This window comes from Protomyctophum parallelum, assembly GCF_964188405.1.
Source record: "Protomyctophum parallelum genome assembly, chromosome: 13".
NCBI lineage: Eukaryota > Metazoa > Chordata > Actinopteri > Myctophiformes > Myctophidae > Protomyctophum > Protomyctophum parallelum.
In genome coordinates this window covers 15129219-15147382 of record NC_139708.1, presented here as the reverse complement: position 1 = coordinate 15147382, position 18164 = coordinate 15129219, and the positions used below count along the sequence as shown (strand labels likewise).

Sequence of the window (18164 nt, the reverse complement as noted above, 5' to 3'; positions counted from 1 at the left end):
TAAATTAATCTTGATGGCTTTACTGGCCAATGTCCAGAGAACCATTGATCTTGAATGTTAGCCTTCATGTGTCTCTTACCTGTTCCCTTTGATATTGTTCTGACTGACTAATACTACTTTGGAGCAGATTGCCCAAACTGTAAACTACTTTTGGTACCAAAAGCTTTTTAAATCTTAAATCTTAAAAACAAACTAAAAAATGCAAAATCTCAAATATATAAAATATTAAAAAAATGTATTTAAAAAATACTAAAACAGTCTGTAACAAGCAAAAATACCAGCAAGTTTTATTGAAACTGTTGTCTTATTGTAATCTTACTTGCTGTGGTGGTCATTCATGTTCATATATATTGTTATATTTCTTGTCATGTCACTTATTGGTGTTAGTGAATCACCTGCCCATGCAGTCGTCATCAGTCACGTGATGTGACGACTGGGTTTAAAAGGGAGTTGTCACATATACTGCCGATTATCACCTGATGAAGGCCGTTCACGGCCGAAACGTTGTGTATTAATTATGGTGTTTTGAATAAAAAACAAACACCTTGGAGCAAATCTGTGTGCGGACTCTCCTCTCTTCACTACCCGGTCATGGAACATATCTAGCCTGGTACTACCCGGTCATGGAACATATCTAGCCTGGTACTACCCGGTCATGGAACATATCTAGCCTGGTACTACCCGGTCATGGAACATATCTAGCCTGGTACTACCCGGTCATGGAACATATCTAGCCTGGTACTACCCCGGTCATGGAACATATCTAGCCTGGTACTACCCGGTCATGGAACATATCTAGCCTGGTACTACCCGGTCATGGAACATATCTAGCCTGGTACTACCCGGTCATGGAACATATCTAGCCTGGTACTACCCGGTCATGGAACATATCTAGCCTGGTACTACCCGGTCATGGAACATATCTAGCCTGGTACTACCCGGTCATGGAACATATCTAGCCTGGTACTACCCGGTCATGGAACATATCTAGCCTGGTACTACCCCGGTCACCTGGTATTACCCCGGTCACCTGGTATTACCCCGGTCACCTGGTACTACCCCGGTCACCTGGTATTACCCCGGTCACCTGGTACTACCCCGGTCACCTGGTATTACCCCGGTCACCTGGTACTACCCCGGTCACCTGGTAATACCCCGGTCACCTGGTATTACCCCGGTCACCTGGTACTACCCCGGTCACCTGGTATTACCCCGGTCACCTGGTACTACCCCGGTCACCTGGTATTACCCCGGTCACCTGGTACTACCCCGGTCACCTGGTAATACCCCGGTCACCTGGTACTACCCCGGTCACCTGGTATTACCCCGGTCACCTGGTACTACCCCGGTCACCTGGTACTACCCCGGTCACCTGGTATTACCCCGGTCACCTGGTACTACCCCGGTCACCTGGTATTACCCCGGTCACCTGGTACTACCCCGGTCACCTGGTATTACCCCGGTCACCTGGTACTACCCCGGTCACCTGGTAATACCCCGGTCACCCTGTACTACCCCGGTCATGGAAATCACATTTCATTTGATTTCAGCAAATTAAACGTGACCGTGGTGGTTTACCAGGCTACAACATATCCATTAATTAGTGCAAATAAAATAACACATTATTTCATAAGAACCCACATTTGTAGGGGTGAGGGGAAAACGGTGGGTCCTCCACACTCAAGGACTTGAGTCCTGGCAAGTTGCTTTTTGAAGTTGTATGAAGGTTTCATTGAAACAACAACCAATGTGTGGATTGTGTGCACACACTGGCTGTCCACGTTGTTTTTGTTAAATCATGCATTTCCTATGGAGGGAGTATTAATGTCAGACTCAGGACCACTACAATGGAAATAAGCTCTTGTGCTTTAATGTGCTTGTAGATTGGATATTTTCAGCTAAGAGGTTTGATGTAGGGAAAAAGTAGGGGACCAAGTCCATATAAACAAATGCTCAATATTATGCCAAGACTACAGGATTTGATCCATGTCTGAAAGCGATAAAACGTGCCACTGTAGGTCATTGAACATTTTTATTAAAACAATGCATATCAGAATACATAGAAGAGCCAACAAAAGTAGGCTATACAAATATTGATCCTCCTCCAAACAACTTATGAATATATATTATACAAATCATGCAAGAAAATGTAGTCTGGGGGGGGGGGGGGCTAAAGTGGTAAAAAATACTTTCAATATTTACACACTGTTCTTTTACAAAGATTACAGTTTGTATCTTTTCACACCCCCTCATACAAGACAAGTCCTACAACAACAGTTCAAGTGGAGGGAGAAATATTTCTCGTATCAATATTGCATTTTGTCTAACTGCCTCAAGGGGCTGACAATTTATTGATTGCACTTTTTGTCATTTTCGGAACATATTCAATTTAAAACTCTAAAAACATTTCACTCATTTTGGTTTTAAGGTCATACCTACTCTGTAGGATTCGTTTTTATAAGTGTAACTGGATAATGTTTCACAATAAACATTCCACATCTATCTATCTATATATCTATATATATATGTATATATATAACATAAGCCAGCTGTAACAAGAAATATGATAAGCTGGAACCCATTGTCAGTGGGCACTACTGGATGAACTATGACGTCAGTACTCAGTACCCAAAGTGTCAATTAAAGCACTTAGCGCATTGTCTCTTACTAGAGCGGTGCCCGTTAGGCACTGGCCTACTTAAAACGATGCAAGTTGGAAATGCATGCCCCACCCAGCTATTACTTGCGCAAGCAGAGTGCACAAGTACTGTGGTCGTCTGTTACAAAAGTGGTATGCATGGTATGCGTGGTTATAATTGGCTGTTGATGTAATTAAGATATGTTTCAATGTTGGGTGGGTATGTAATACATACCTACCCAACACCACCGACATACAACACCACCGACATACATACATGTATACATACATAATATGTATGTATACATGTATGTATGTCGGTAAGAATGGTGGTCCCTTAGTGGCTGTTGACGGTGACGTAACTAAGATACGCTTCAAGGTAGGTATATATATTTTATAGAGGGGCTGATCGTAAGTTCGTAGAGGCACCTCGACAGAGTGCATTTCTGGTTATGTCTGTGTCCCTTTTATGCCCATATATGGAGTTCTTTGTCAGGCATGCCCAAATATGCAGTCTATGCTGATGTCAGGTCAGCTCCATGTACAGTATGGAGCCTGAGCAGGGGCCCTGTCCAGAGCCCGGGCAGAGGCCTTTTGTGGCAGTTCTGGACAACCGTGGGTGCGACCGACTCAAGGCCGGGACTCACCCTGTGGTGGTGTGGACAGTGGAATGTGTGTGTCAAATTTGAAGTCGGTGGGGCGAACAGTTCTCGAGTTACGTAGATTACAGACATACTGCATTCATAGATATCATAGATATCAGAGTACCAGTCTATGACGGCAGTCATGTACAGCATGATGCACCAACTGGATTAAGTTCAGGCATCTCCATATATGGGCATAAGAGATACAGAAAGACATGACTGAGATTCATGAATTACACAATAGTGTGAATAAAACACACTTGATGGGACGCAAATTCACCACATGGTGTCGCCAAACTACCAAAAAGACAATCCTACAGAGTATGACCTTAACGTGAAACATACAATTGAAAATGGAAGTAATTCACACTATCACAGTAACATTTGGAATGATACAGACCAGGTAGTCTCTCTATGACATTCTTGGACATTCGCTGTCCCTGAGTAAACTCTGCACTGCACGTGTGTGTGTGTGTGTGTGTGTGTGTGTGTGTGTGTGTGTGTGTGTGTGTGTGTATGCGCACGCGCGCGCGCGTGTGTGTGTGTGGGTATGCCGATCTCCTGGATTTCAGAGGGTCAGGGTGTTGGAGAGTAAGTAGAGTCAGATCTACAAGACAAAAATATATTTTAGTTACCAAAGATAGCACGTGTTAAGCCTTTAAGTGTAAGCTTCAGAATACATGGTAATGATTGCTCAAGAGCATTCTCAAACTTCAACTTTCAAACATTAAACCTGCTTGTTTTCCTCATGCCAAAACACTATGACATAAATAGCAAATAGCTATGACATAAAACGTGTGTGTGTGTGTGTGTGTGTGTGTGTGTGTGTGCTGTGTGTGTGTGTGTGTGTGTGTGCGTGCGTGCGTGCGTGCTAACAGCTGCACAGAGCGGTATTCCCGTATGTGAAAATCCACACTAAAAGCAGTGATGAAAGTGACATCCTTTAGCAGAACAGTCTAATATAAGACACTCTGTAAATAAAACTTAAGGGAAGATTTATTTTGAGCCAAAAGATTTAGCCTCTCTCCAACCAGATGAACAGGTTAACAGCAATATTTGCTTGATTGACGTGCAAGTTTTTATTTATCAGTATCACAATGAAAATTAATTGGTTTTAAAGACAGTCGGAATGATGTTTTACAGTTACATTAAGGTTTTTATATTAATGTTAATTAATGTTATCAATAAAGTCTTACTGTTTTGCCAATTATTTGGGGGTCCACTTGCAAATATCTGTGGGACCAGCCCCCTAGTGGTATAATCTGTTGCAAGCATTTAAAAGCTCTGAAATAAGTCATCTTAAAGGGATTTATTGAGTGGACTTGAATTCATGGATAGTTTTTGTTTCTTAAAGGTGACTCCACAGTCCACACCAAGCAAACTTGTTCAGACTAGTCAAAGACTTAAAACTGTCAGACTAGCGTTTTTTAATCAGCAACGACAAAACATTATTTCTTCCCATGCAAATTGCAAAAAGCAGCCTGTAGCGCAGTAGTGACTTTGGGCTAGTCTTCCTGTAACATAATAATAATAATAATAATAATAATAATAAAACTTTATTTGTATAGCACCTTTCATGACATGAAATGCAGCTCAAAGTGCTTTACAGAACAATGGAGAATAAAAGAAAAGCAAGGCAACGACATTAAAAAACAAGCAGTTACAGTGAGGACATGAAAAATAAAAAATAAAAGATCAATTAAAGGCAATGTTGTAGAAGTGGGTCTTGAGCTGAGCTTTAAAAATGTCTACAGAGGCTGCCTGACGAAGGTACAGTGGGAGCTTGTTCCAATAGCTTATAGTATATTTTAGCTATAGTACATAGCTTAACTTTCATAGTTGCCCGTTGCTTTAGTTTGGGCTTATTATAAGTGTAGTTGCTTATTTGGGCTTGCTTTCATGATTCTTTCTGAAAATAGCGGATGTAATAGGGCTCAAGTGGTGAAACTGGTGAAACTGGTTGCTTGTTTCACTCACAGAATCTGGCAAGCTAGCTTGTCACCAAACTGGAGCCTCTGCAATGCATCCTGCACCCGCAACAAAACAGTTTAGTTGCTTTGGAGTTGATCAATTGGTATATGAATTGAGAGTCGACATTGAGAATAATCATGGTGTCTAGTAGTTCACACTGCACGAGTAGTCAGCACTGAAACATGACGAGTCTGACGAGCAGACAGTAGAGAAGCGTCGGCTACCGAGGGTCGACAGCCGACCGAACATGTTCGGTTCTTCATCAACGGGTTCCGACGCGTCGGCAAGGCAATATGGACGGCAAGCGACGGGAGCTGCCGACCCAAAATCGCAATCTGTGCAATGTGCACGAATCTGTGCAATGTTCACGAATCTGTGCAATGTGCACGAATCTGTGCAATGTGCACGAATCTGTGCAATGTGGAGTTGGCTTAAGCCAATAATTGGATGACCAGCTGGAGACTCTTTGTGTCTCCATAGGGAACCACTGTCTTACACATCATGGGTTCCCCCAAACAAAATGAAACACCTCGCATACATACTTACTGTATAATAAACATGAAATACTTCTGTATCTGTATCTTCATGTAACCCTACGGATGAGCTTCAGGGCCGCCACTGGAAATATTTCCTTTTGGGTTTGGGTTTTGATTATTGGATATTTGTAAGAAGTTCTAAGAACTTATATATTTTTGGTATATTTAGACAGGTAGATTTAGCATCTCAATATACACAGATGGATGTTAAGCGTGTGGCGATGACAGATTTGTGTCGCTAAGGTTACAGCCATGCTGAGTGCTTACATGTCTATGGTTACCTGCTACATAACACCCACTGTCGACTGTCACACAGTCAACACTACTGTAGCCATTACATTTACTAGCAGGGCAGTTAATGTATAAAAATCACACCTGTGAAATGAGGGGCGCTCTTGTCATCGTACATCAATTTATGTTAGCGGAGATTGCTACATAAGGTACAGTACATAAGGCGGTCCCTTATTGGTCAAGCGCTCCCACCAACATGTGATTGCTTAGCCGATTTGCTCCTTTACAATTCAATGTCAATGGCGTTTAATGTTTTGATGTTTAATTAAATAATCAGGGATAGACATTATAAATGGCCCGGTGGCCCGGAAGTACTATTTAGCAGAATGCACCTTCCACTTGCCCACTTGGGCCAGTAAAATGAATGCCCAAAAAAAAGCCCTAACCATAACACCTAAGTTCACTTTTCTGTGGTACTGGTGTTTTGTAATGATTTTGTAAAATTGTTTGGTTAATTACATCATAGCGTTCTGTGAGCCCATCACATGAGGGACAATTCTTAACTTCACTGTTATTTTTCGATTCAAAAGTAATGTTCCTGGACCAGTAGCAATAGTAGGGCTAGTGGCAAATTTCCCTTAATGTCTACCCCTAAATTTACATCATATTTAGCGGAATTCTGAGAGGGGCGGGGACAAGATTTATTTTATTTGACCGGAATTCCCCTTTCATTGTCAATGGCAAATCTTGAGACGTGTCGGCACAAAAGCTGTTTATAGAAGGGGCTAGCACCCCTAAAAAAATCACACCTGTGTGAAGTGAAGGGCGCCTTTTATATCTTATATGCATCATATCATTTGTGTAAGACTATACACAGCTACTACTATAGCTGAATATAGGAGGGGCTAGTGCCCCTCAAAAACATTCGATCATCTCTGGACAGATCATTTTTTTGATTTCTTAATCAAACTCCATGTACAGTACAGTACAATACAGTACAGTACAGCACAGCACAGCACAGCACAGCACAGTACAGTACAGTACAGTACAGTACAGTACAGTACAGTACAGTACAGTACAGTACAGTACAGTACAGTACAGTACAGTACAGTACAGTACAGTACAGGCAAGGTTTGGATGACAGTGTTAACTCTGGGGACTTTTCATGGTGTTTGGCCCAGGGACTGCCCCTAAAATGCCTTATGCCTAACCGCAATCATAACCTCAGAGACTATGCCTAAGACTAACCTCAACATCACGTACAGTATGTATGTCTAACTTTAGCCTGATCTGCGGTGAAACACCCTGAAAAGAGCTGCTCTCGTTACCTCTGGGGAGGCTGGCGTGTGGTCTTGATCAGGTTACTCTGAGACAGGGCTTCCACCATCCAGGAGAGGGCGTTGCAGCAGTACTCCGTCTGAGAGAGAGAGAGAGACGGAGAGAGAGCGAGATGCAGAAGTTTGATTCATACTAAATCGCATGCCTGTGTCGTGCGCAGAATACAGCCAATCTACAAGCTCATGTAGAGCTGGATGACTGACGGTGGCTCAGAGCAGTGCTGAGCTGGCAGGCACGACAGCTGCAGTTCATATGTAAAGAAAAAACAGCCACTGTAAGAAACCCCTCCCCACACATACAGTACATACATAAACACTCTCTCTACCTCTCTCTTTCTCTCTCTCTCTCTCTCTCTCCGCCACTCACACAGACATATATATTTCTGCACATATGCAGTAAAGGCCTCGGTTAGGATCACTGGAACGCGAGGCATGGTGCCACGTGGACAGGAAAAGTGCGGCGTGCGATCCCACACTGACCTCGATCTCCAGCATTCTCAGCCGCCGGTCGTGGTCGCGGATCTCCGACATCTGCTTCAGGACACTGTCCACCCTGTGGAAAAAAAACATGTCGCTCTGTCACTCATTCCCCCGGATCAACTCAGGTCACCGCTGCTCCCGTGCACTGTAAACGCCTCCGTGTTAATTTAACTCAGAGAGGGTACAGATGCAAAAAATGGCGGTTGCATTTGTACCCTCCCGGAGTTACAGAACCTACAGAGTTAAATGAACACTCAGGATTTGACTGTGAGTGTAGTGTGCCCACCCACTACAGAAATGTTAATACTTAGCGACATCACCGCAAATAACAAAGTAGATAAATATAAAGATCTTACAAGTGAATCAGTGTTCTGCAGATCAACACAACGCTACTGCTTATAGTATGCAAAATTATACATTTATAATGGCATATGGATGGTAGGATATAGATCAAGATGATTGATTTATTCAATTATAAGATAAGAGAAGATAACTGATAACAACATGGGGATTACTATAGTATACAGTAGTTATGAAGTTTATTATTAGCATAAATAAAAGTATCCGTAACATTATTGTTCTATAATCCCCCACTCACTCATCAATCAATCATAACTGGTGATAAGACAGATGAAACCCGTCTATCACTGCTTTGTGGGTCCATGTGTTTCCCATTTATACACAGTCAAATAAAAATGAACACTCAGGCTTTAACAGCATAGGAAACTGGCAAGAGGCCAACAGTATTAATAGGTGTACAAAGTGATGTACTTGACAGAGGTGCGTTTGAGCCGCGCCGCATCGCTCTCGCGGTACCGCTTGTTCTGAGCGGTGAGCAGGATCTCTTTCTGGATGGCCTCCCACGTGTTGAGACGGCTGGCCTTCCTGCCGCGCAGCTCCAGAACTGGACAGGAGAGAGAAAGAGGACGAGGACAGGGATTGTTAAGAATGCGGAGTTAATTCACCAATTCCATTTGACGAGTAAGACTCGTTCATTAAAAAATGTTCTCCCCCTATCTTTGGTTAGTGATGAGGCAGAACACAACACATGTATGAAAGATCATAAAATAATCTAGAAGTAAAGCACAATCTCATTCTTCTGAAAACAGACTACAGTACAGTACAAGGAGACATGGCCAAAGCATTTTCCGGGGGTCCCAAGGCAAAAAGGTTGAGAACACCTGTCCTACACTAGCTACTTCAATCTGACACACACACACACACACACACACACACACACACAGCGCCGTCTCTCACCAAAGTGACTGATCTTGACAGAGGGGATGCGTCGGATGTGCCTCTTGATGAAGAGATGGAGGTGGGAGAGTATGATGAAGGGCGGAGCCAGGCAGGGCCTGGAGTGGTACTCCACAATCAGGTTGTAGCGCTGGAACTTCCAGTAGGTGTCGCTGTGCTCCTGCACCTTAGAGAAGGTGTAGCTGCGGAACAGGAAGCAGGAAACATAGATATTAACACCCGTGTGAAGTGAGGGGCGCTCTTATCATCATCATCATACATTCTCATGCCTATCTTTATCTCGATGTCTGACTTCATGCACATTCACTGTCAAACCAAAGCAAAGCAAAGTTCTTTGTTTACCCAGGGAAGTGGACTAAGCTCGAGATGCTTGATTACAGCCACACCCTGCTCATAGAACATTTCATGGTAGGGGTTTAGGCCTTGCTCAAGGGCACTTCAGCGGTGGTAATTTTAACGTGCCGGTCCGGGGATTCGAACTGGCGACCTTCCGGTATCAAGACCGCTCCGCAAACCGTTCGGCCACCGCTGCCCCGTCTTGTATTGTGTTTGATCTAACCTATATGACCTAACTGTAAAGCACTTGATGTATGTCCTGCCTGTGAAGCACTTTGAACTGCAACCCTGTATGAAAGGTGCTGTATAAATAAAGCTTATTATTATTATTATTGTGAAGTTGCCCGAACGGCCAAGGCTCCAAGAACAGTCAGGAATGGTAGTTAAGGGCGTTTATTCTCCCCAAACTCCTCCACCAAAAGTCCAGTCGTACAGAATTGTTCAGTGCAATAATTATCAATAGCAAACTAATACTGGCAACGAAATAAAGGACAAAAAGATAAATAAATACTTAGGCAACACTCCTTAACAAACCCCAAACAGGATGAGAGCTCTCTTCAGGCTGTACCCTGATCACACAGGACCCTGTAGCTCTCCCTCAGGGATGTTATCAGTGTCAATGCATACATCCAACTAACCTCTCTGTCCCTGCAGCCTCCCTTAAATAGAAGTGGATCCTACCACAGGACACAGAATCAATTAGCACTATTTCTTCTCAATAAATACTTCCAATATAAATACTTCCATAAATAACAGCTTGACACCTAAACATTCTAAATAATGTGTTACAATTAAACAAGTATAAAACAGAATGAACACTCAATGACAATTACTCAACGCATCAAGAGAAACACCCCTCTCCTGCATAGCACTTGGCCCCTTCCTCATCAAGGGAAATGCCACCAGCAGTGCAGGAGAGACAACTAACCAAGCAGTGATTACAATTTCAATAAAGGTTAAAACAATAGTCCTTGCCTGTTATAGGAAACAGTTTCATGTGTATATATATATATAGGGCACGGGTTGCCCCGTGACAATTATTATTATTATACATCATCTCATGAACAACTGAATTGGTTGGTTAAATTATGTCATCTTTAGTGGATATTTGACCTAATTTCTCCTTTCAGTGTCAATGGCAAATATTGAGACGCGTGGGGACAAAAGCTGTATATAAAAAAATATAGATGCCTCACTGGCCGCTGCAGTTCGTTGGAGCCATGTGTGTCGACGGGCCATGTGTGTCGTGTGTCGAGGGCGGAACAATTTACACTCTGCGCCGGAAGTGCGCCTTGAGTGGCAGCCATGCTGCCACTCAAGTGAATACTGACCAATCACAACATATCTTTTCCGGGACTTGTCAGACCCGAACATCCGCTCTGTGACACACGTGGCTTGGCAAGCTTCCACTCATGCTTCCGCTATGCTTTGCAAGGAATCTCTGAGCTGCCGCACGGCGACGGAGGTGGCATCTGTATACCTGAACATGGCGATGAGCAGGTTGACCAGCAGGATGTTGGTGACCAGGAGGTAAATGACCAGCAGGAGGACGACCACAAAGTTAGCGTAGGTGTCCATGCATGGCTCCCACCCGGCCTCGATCAGCGCTCGGTCGTGGGTGCAGTTTACGTTCGGGTCATTCAGCTTGTCAGCTACAGGGAGACAGAGAGCAGGTTGGTTAATTCACACACTTCTATCCAGATCCTTTTAGCGTGGGTGGGTGGGTGGCCAATTAAAGAAAGCCCACTCCCATCTTTGAAAGTGTCTTGACATTATTAAATTTGTTTGCTCACAAATGAAGCCCTCCTGAGGATCATACTAGGTTTTTGTGTGACTCGCCACTACTGCGGAGCAAAACTAGGGGAACAACAACTGTCACTTCGAAGTGCAAGGCCCCCCATCTCCCACCTCCATTTCCCTGACCCCGCCTGTCAGCAAACATCCCTTGGTGTACTAAGAGGATTTTTGGGAGTGGGTGCACAGTCACCATAAGCAGGGCAGGCAAAGTGCTCCACCTCAGCTGTTCCCAACCCCACCCCTGCAGTTGTGAGAAAAAGTGCCACAAACCCCTCCCCCAGCTTCTTGATCATGAGCACTTTTAACTTTACCACTCAATGCCACTTTCATATTGAAAAGTTCCAAATCAAAGTCACTACATTAAAAAAAAATACAATACTGCCAACCAGAAATACAAGATGTGAACTTACCAAACACAGGTTTAACAAAGCTTCGACGAGCCCCCATATTACAACCCAGTCTAGGGCAACCTTGGGTCGCAACATTAAAATGGACTCCCTCCTACCCAGTTCCCAAATTCAGTCAGGCCACACATGGTTAAAATCCTATGGCTGTAGGATTTATTCAAGATAAAATGCATTGCAGTGTACAATACCTCAGGGTGGGGACCATAGTTTCCAATTCACAGAACATAATAATAACTCATACTCTTAACTAGCAAAAAGGAAACCAAAATACAAATATCTGGCCAAACAAAACAAACGGAAAACAAATGACAAAGCAACTGACACAAGAAGAGGCCCCACACCCCTACATTACCCAATGTATTAAATGTATCACAAAGCTAAAAACTGACATAGTGCTGGTGCATGGAACTTGGCTAGAAGGAAGACATCAGAAGTACTGACAACAGGCAGCTTTATAGGTGAGCCTGGTCAGAGGAACCAATCCCCAGCTATGTCCACCTGGTAGTTAGCCACTCACATGCATACACCACTCAGTCTACTCACACAACCACTACTCATCCCACATTCACCCCAGCTGATCCTCTATCAGTCACTCCTCACTCATTCACACAAACACTGAGGGAAAAAGACAGAGCAACACAGGGATATATACACATTATGACCCACAGGGCCATAACAGTGAGCCACTGAGGTAGTTTGATGTTTAACTTTGGAGAGAGGATGTGCATGTACAATAATGGTGTAATATGGAAATATTTATCTTGCTTGAATATTGTAGGCTGAAGTGTCTATCCAAAATAATTCCTGTGGATATACTTTTTCCCTTCCTGTTTTTAGTCGACTTCAAAATTTGTATTTTGTTCGACTTTCAATGACAATAAATAAATGAGTGTTTCAGGTGAGTGTCTCAGGTGGTGTGAACCCTGAGAGTGTACAAATACTGGGCGTTACCTCCGTAACTCGGAGGCAAGTTAACAATAAGTAAAATACACTCAGGCAGAAACCGAAAAGGTACCGGGGTGAGGGGCAGAGTGAGCGACTCACCGTCCATTTCGTTTATGGGGATCTGACCAAATATGTGGAGGTATGGCCTGTAGAAGACTCTGCGGAAGATCCAGATGGGGCGGGGGTCGTACGAGTACAGAAGCGCTTGATTGGCCACCCCATAGGCCATGAGCCACACCCCCAGGAAGAAGAGGAAGAAGAACACATCTTTCATCTGAGGGGGGAGAGAGAGAGAAAGAGAGAGAGAGGCGTTGACACAGTGATGCTTGTAGACCTGCTATTGGCAAGCGAAACTGAGTATAAGTTGAGAATACACTTCTTCATCACAACATCACAGAGCTATCTGCCATTTCTAAACTAAACGTCACGCAATGTGGATTAAACTACTATTTGATTCCATGAGTTGTTCTGCAAAAGAGCTGCAATAATTAATTATGGAACTAAGCAAGTTAATCTATGAACAATAATCGACAGAGCATGGGACAGTCCATTATTAAACATGGGGGGTTTCTTTTGTGTGTCCGAATCAGTCCGATTATTGGTGGTAATTACTTCTAGGCTTTAGTACTTGTGACATATAACTACAGATAATGTTCAATATACACACACAATACACAGGCATGTATTTAAAATAAATACAGTACAGTACAGCATAAACTTACCATGAAGTCAACAGTCACTGCAGCAGTTATTCAGACTTATCGATTATAATGATTATAGAAATCCAACATTTAAATGTTCATTTGAAAAAGAAAATAATATAAAACACACCTCTAGTGTCTAGTAATCGATACAAAAATAATCAATAGATAATATTTTGCAGTTTATCAGACAAAATATTTAATGTCCTCTATGACGTACAATTGGCGCAATTAAGCTTACTGTATTTTATTGTACTTTACTGGGGGGGAGGGCTCCTGGATATGAGTGGATATGATGTGGATCTGATACAGTCTCAGGGTATTGCTCGAACGCCAACGCTACATTATTAGATCGTATAACCAGCTACTCTGCAAAATATCCATTCGCCGCATTTTGCACACACAGCTAGTGTTCACGTTACATGCATCATCGTCGTTGTGGCATGCGAGGACATCATTCACTAGCAACATATAGCCTAGCAGTGTCAGTATCCTGGGCAAACTTGGCTATTTTTGTAATTTTTCTCCGCTGGATACCATAAGACAGCTGGCCCCATGTGCAGCAAAACAAATCTGATGCTTCACGACATGCATTTCTTAACTCCAAACAGTATTATTATCCTAAGTACAATTCTCAGATGTAAAGATGGATTTATGACAGCTCTCATCACTCTCGCTATTAATATCAATGTGGCACGTCAGCCGATTGGAGGTGTAAACAAGACAACATAACGATCTGACAGTGTGTTCAGAAAGTCCAAGCGTTGCTACTATGTTTCTGTCAGTCGTTCTTCGATTTTTCAAAAATAGCAGACCTACAAGCTCGTAGATGACCTATGAGCTTGTAGATCTGCTATTTTTCAATAGCTAAAGCATAACATAATGCTAACACCAAAAGGGGTTCCCGCCCAAAATGGGTTAAAACATGTAAGACACAATAGCCAACACCATAAACAAATTGATAAAGTGGTTACAATTATATTGTGACGCCGTATTAACACATTTTGCTGGAACCAACCTATAGAAAGACAACCCAGAGATGTGATTATTTTTGTTGATTGGGTTCTAAACTCGAGTCGCAACCGAACTAGTGTTTCATTTCTATAATCGTTTACATTCTGATAAAGTTGTGGATACAATGATTTACACTGTAAACAAGTGGCATCATGGCACAATATGCCCAGATTATACATTGACACTAGTCATATATGCCCCTGGGCCAAGGGTGCTTTCATGCCCAGGGGGGATTCTTCCTCACAGGCCCTCTAGTGGTATAATTCATATTACCATATTGTACTGTACCATAATGAAATCCAGTCTCCCAAAGAAGTACTGACTTACTTGACTCAAACCCTGTTGCCCTTTGTGGAGCATAGGTGGTCATTCATGAACTTCTTCCCAAACAAGTACACTTGGTTATTGTCTCCACCAGGCCGAAGGCATGGGGGGAGAGTATGTTTTGCACTCCGTCCGTCCGTCCGTGTGTCCGTCCGTGTGTCCGTGTGTGTGTCCGTGAGCAGCTAATCTCGGCCACCGTTAACCCGGTCGATGCCAAATTTTGCACACACACTCCCTGGATGCCAACGATGAACTTCTGCCCCAAACTTTCCAGAACGGCCTGTTATAGCGCCACAAGGAGGCCGCTTTGTGCAAAACAAGTTTTTGCACAGTACACCTACAGATTTTGTCCAAACATCGCGCAAATTGGTACACAGTCTCTCTAGAGCCATTCAACGAAACCGGTCTTTCAGATTTCTCAGACTCCATCCTGATTGGTTAAGATTGGCTTCCAAAGTTCACAGGAGTGCTCAGTTTCAAACAAAATGCTGCAAATCATGAACACATCGCGTGATTTCCGTGAAATTGTGCACGCACATTCCCACTAGGCCGAGGACGAAATGCCACATGAACAATTTCAACTCAGCCTCAAGGTGGCGCTATAACTGGCCGAAAAGTGTTTTTACCTCTAACTGCACGGATCTGTGGATAATTTACTTTTGTTGCCCTTTTATCCAACCACCAGATGAAGGCAAGCTGCAATGTCCTACATTCCTATCCTGGTGGAGACCTGTGCCCAGAAGGGCACTTTTTCTAGTTACAGAATGCAATGATGTAGTAAGTGTGGCACTGTGCTTAACAAGAGAAAAGCGGCCCAGGCCGTAGCGTAACGGTCTGGGCACCGGACTGGTAATCCAGTCGCAGTATGCCGCGGGTTCGACTCCCGGACCCGACACGGCCTTTACTGCATGTCATCCCCCCATCTCTCTCCCGTTTCCTGTCAGCCTACTGTCTGTCCCTTCAAAAATCAATAAAAGGCGTAAGCCGCAAAAAAATATCTTAAAAAGAGAAAAGCGTTCAATGTGTTGTTATCATGTACAGTTTGTTTACATGCTGTGAGAAAACCATGAGTATTCTTTGCGTGCGACTGAAACATTGAGGCAGCGGCAAGTTTGTAGAATCCACACAAAGCTATACAGTATGTACAAATGTAAGCAAATGGACCGGGAAGGGTCCATCTGGTTACATGTGTACATTCTCAGAGTTATAAAGACAGCTAGATGAAAATCACAGACCGAAACGTGATTCCCTATTAATAAACCTTTCAACTGCATTTGAAAACAGAAACCAAGAAAAGGGTTTTTTCCTTTTTCAGTACATTCTCAGAGTTAAAATAACACTAAGGATTTGTATGAGTGACCTTTGAGTCTGCAAACTACACGCAGGGCTCAGTGGAACGGCGGGTTGACGCTGTCCCTCAGCTGTACTTGCAGGATGAATTCAACTCACCATTTTGCCCACAATGATGATTTTGGGTCCCAGCTGTTTGTGGATAGCGAAGATGTGGATGAGACGCAGTGTGAAGACCATGTAGTCCAGAGCCATTATCGCTCGTCCAAAATGATAAGACGAAGGGAACATCCTGCACAACACACGCAGGCACGCACACACACACACGCACGCATGCACAGACACAGACACAGTAAAACCTTTGTTCGTAGTTACTGCACTTTGTAGGGCAGAATACACAACTAATCTATAATGTGTGAATAACTATTTTGGGTTCCCTCTTCACAAATGAACACATTCACAAATTCACTTATTTGTTTATTTAATATGATTTAAAACAGCCACAAAATGTAACTTTTTTTTTAGTTATTTTTATCTCCCTTTGTGTGTTGTAATTGTAAAGGGGTTACAACACACAACCTGGCCTTACTGTGATTGAATCAATGTCAGATCATGGCTGCCATCAGAATTGACCTGACCAGTGTATTTCGCGACATTCATATTAACTCTAATGTTTACCAGTATGCTTCAATGCATGATGGTGTTGCACACTGATCTACAAGCCGATTGGCTCTGTTCGGCGTGAGACATCAGTATATTGCAGAGACCTTGCATCTCCATTCTTTCAACTTTTTGTGTTTTTCTTTTTCAACAATGAAAGCTCTACTTCATCTTACAAAAATGTCACACAAAAGTAATGAAATAGAAGACCTATAAGCTCATAGATCTGCTATTTGTACTATTTTAAATCTTAACCCATTTTGGGCGGGAATCCCTTTTGGTGTTAGCATTATGTTATGCTTTAGCTATTGAAAAATAGCAGATCTACCGAGTGGCGCGCTACGAGCTTGTAGGTCTGCTATTTTTGAAAAATCGAAGAACGACTGACATAGCACCCGACTGGTAATCCAGTCGCAGTGTGCCGCGGGTTCGACTCCCGAGCCCGACACGGCCTTTACTGCATGTCTTCCCCCATCTCTCTCCCATTTCCTGTCAGCCTACTGTCTGTCCCTTCAAAAAACCAATAAAAGGCGTAAGCCGCAAAAAAACATCTTAACCCATTCTGAACGGGCACCCATTTTGGTGTCAGCATCATGTTATGCTTTAGCTATTTAAAAATAGCAGATCTACAAGCTCATATCGCGCCACCGAGTGGCGCGATACGAGCTTGTAGGTCTGCTATTTTTTTTAAATCGAAGAGCGACTGACATTTTTAGAATCTGATCTCAGGTCAGAATGGGTTCATCAGACCAGTGTGTGTCCGGCGGAAACCTCGTATGAATCTGATCTCAGGTCAGAATGGGTTAAAAAATTACAAAATAAAAACAGGAACGGTTTAGGACAAGGTTTCAAACGGACAGCAGCGTCTCCCAGAGCCATACTGAGAGAGCCTCACCTGCACACGAGGCCCACAGCGAAGAGCACGATGGCCGTCAGGTCACATTTATTCCACATATCCTGGATGTAGTTCTTCATCCTCTGCAACACTGTGGTGCTGCCCACAAAGAAGGTCTGAGAGACACAAACAACACCATTATGACTGGGGCTGGGCCTGGGGCCATACATGTACGTATGACCACAATATCTTTGACCAAATAGGCAAATACATCAATATCCCTTCCCTTCTTTTATGGGGGGGGGGGGGTGACATTTTCTAAAATATGTTTGAAAATGTATAAACATTTTTATAATAGTAGTATAACATGGCTTCACTAAAATGGTAAATGGTGCATTTATATAGCACCTTTATCCAAGGCGCTTTACATAGATTGTGCATTACATTCACCCATTCATACACCGATTGCGGCAGAAGCCATGCAAGGTACCAACCAGCACATCGGGAGCAATTTTGGGTTCAGTGTCTTGCCCAAGGACACTTCAACATGTAGACAGGAGGAGCCGGGATTCGAACCGCCGACCCATGGATCATTGGAGGACCTGCTCTACCTCCTGAGCCACAGTCGCCCCTAAAAATGTATTTATCTATCTACCGTATTCTATTCTATCATTTACACACCCCATGAAGCCTTCAATTCATGGCGATCTTTTTGTTTTTGTCGCATTCCTGAGCCAATAATTTGATGACAGGGTGGTTGG

General features: G+C 43.2%; 1 protein-coding gene across 1 annotated transcript in view; it reads right to left on the bottom strand.

Annotated features, from left to right (window-relative positions):
• Positions 1-2015: 2015 nt before the first annotated feature.
• trpm4a (transient receptor potential cation channel, subfamily M, member 4a) overlaps positions 2016-18164 on the bottom strand; it is a 47590-nt gene continuing 31441 nt past the window's right edge. The window contains exons 21-29 of the mRNA XM_083780130.1: positions 17464-17579; positions 16068-16200; positions 12679-12853; positions 10911-11082; positions 9095-9276; positions 8609-8741; positions 7838-7910; positions 7349-7437; positions 2016-3889 (exon numbers count right to left, since the gene is read on the bottom strand). Of these exons, the coding sequence (XP_083636256.1) occupies positions 3859-3889; positions 7349-7437; positions 7838-7910; positions 8609-8741; positions 9095-9276; positions 10911-11082; positions 12679-12853; positions 16068-16200; positions 17464-17579 (1104 nt within the window). The 3' untranslated portion in view covers positions 2016-3858. The remainder of the gene's footprint in view (positions 3890-7348; positions 7438-7837; positions 7911-8608; positions 8742-9094; positions 9277-10910; positions 11083-12678; positions 12854-16067; positions 16201-17463; positions 17580-18164) is intronic.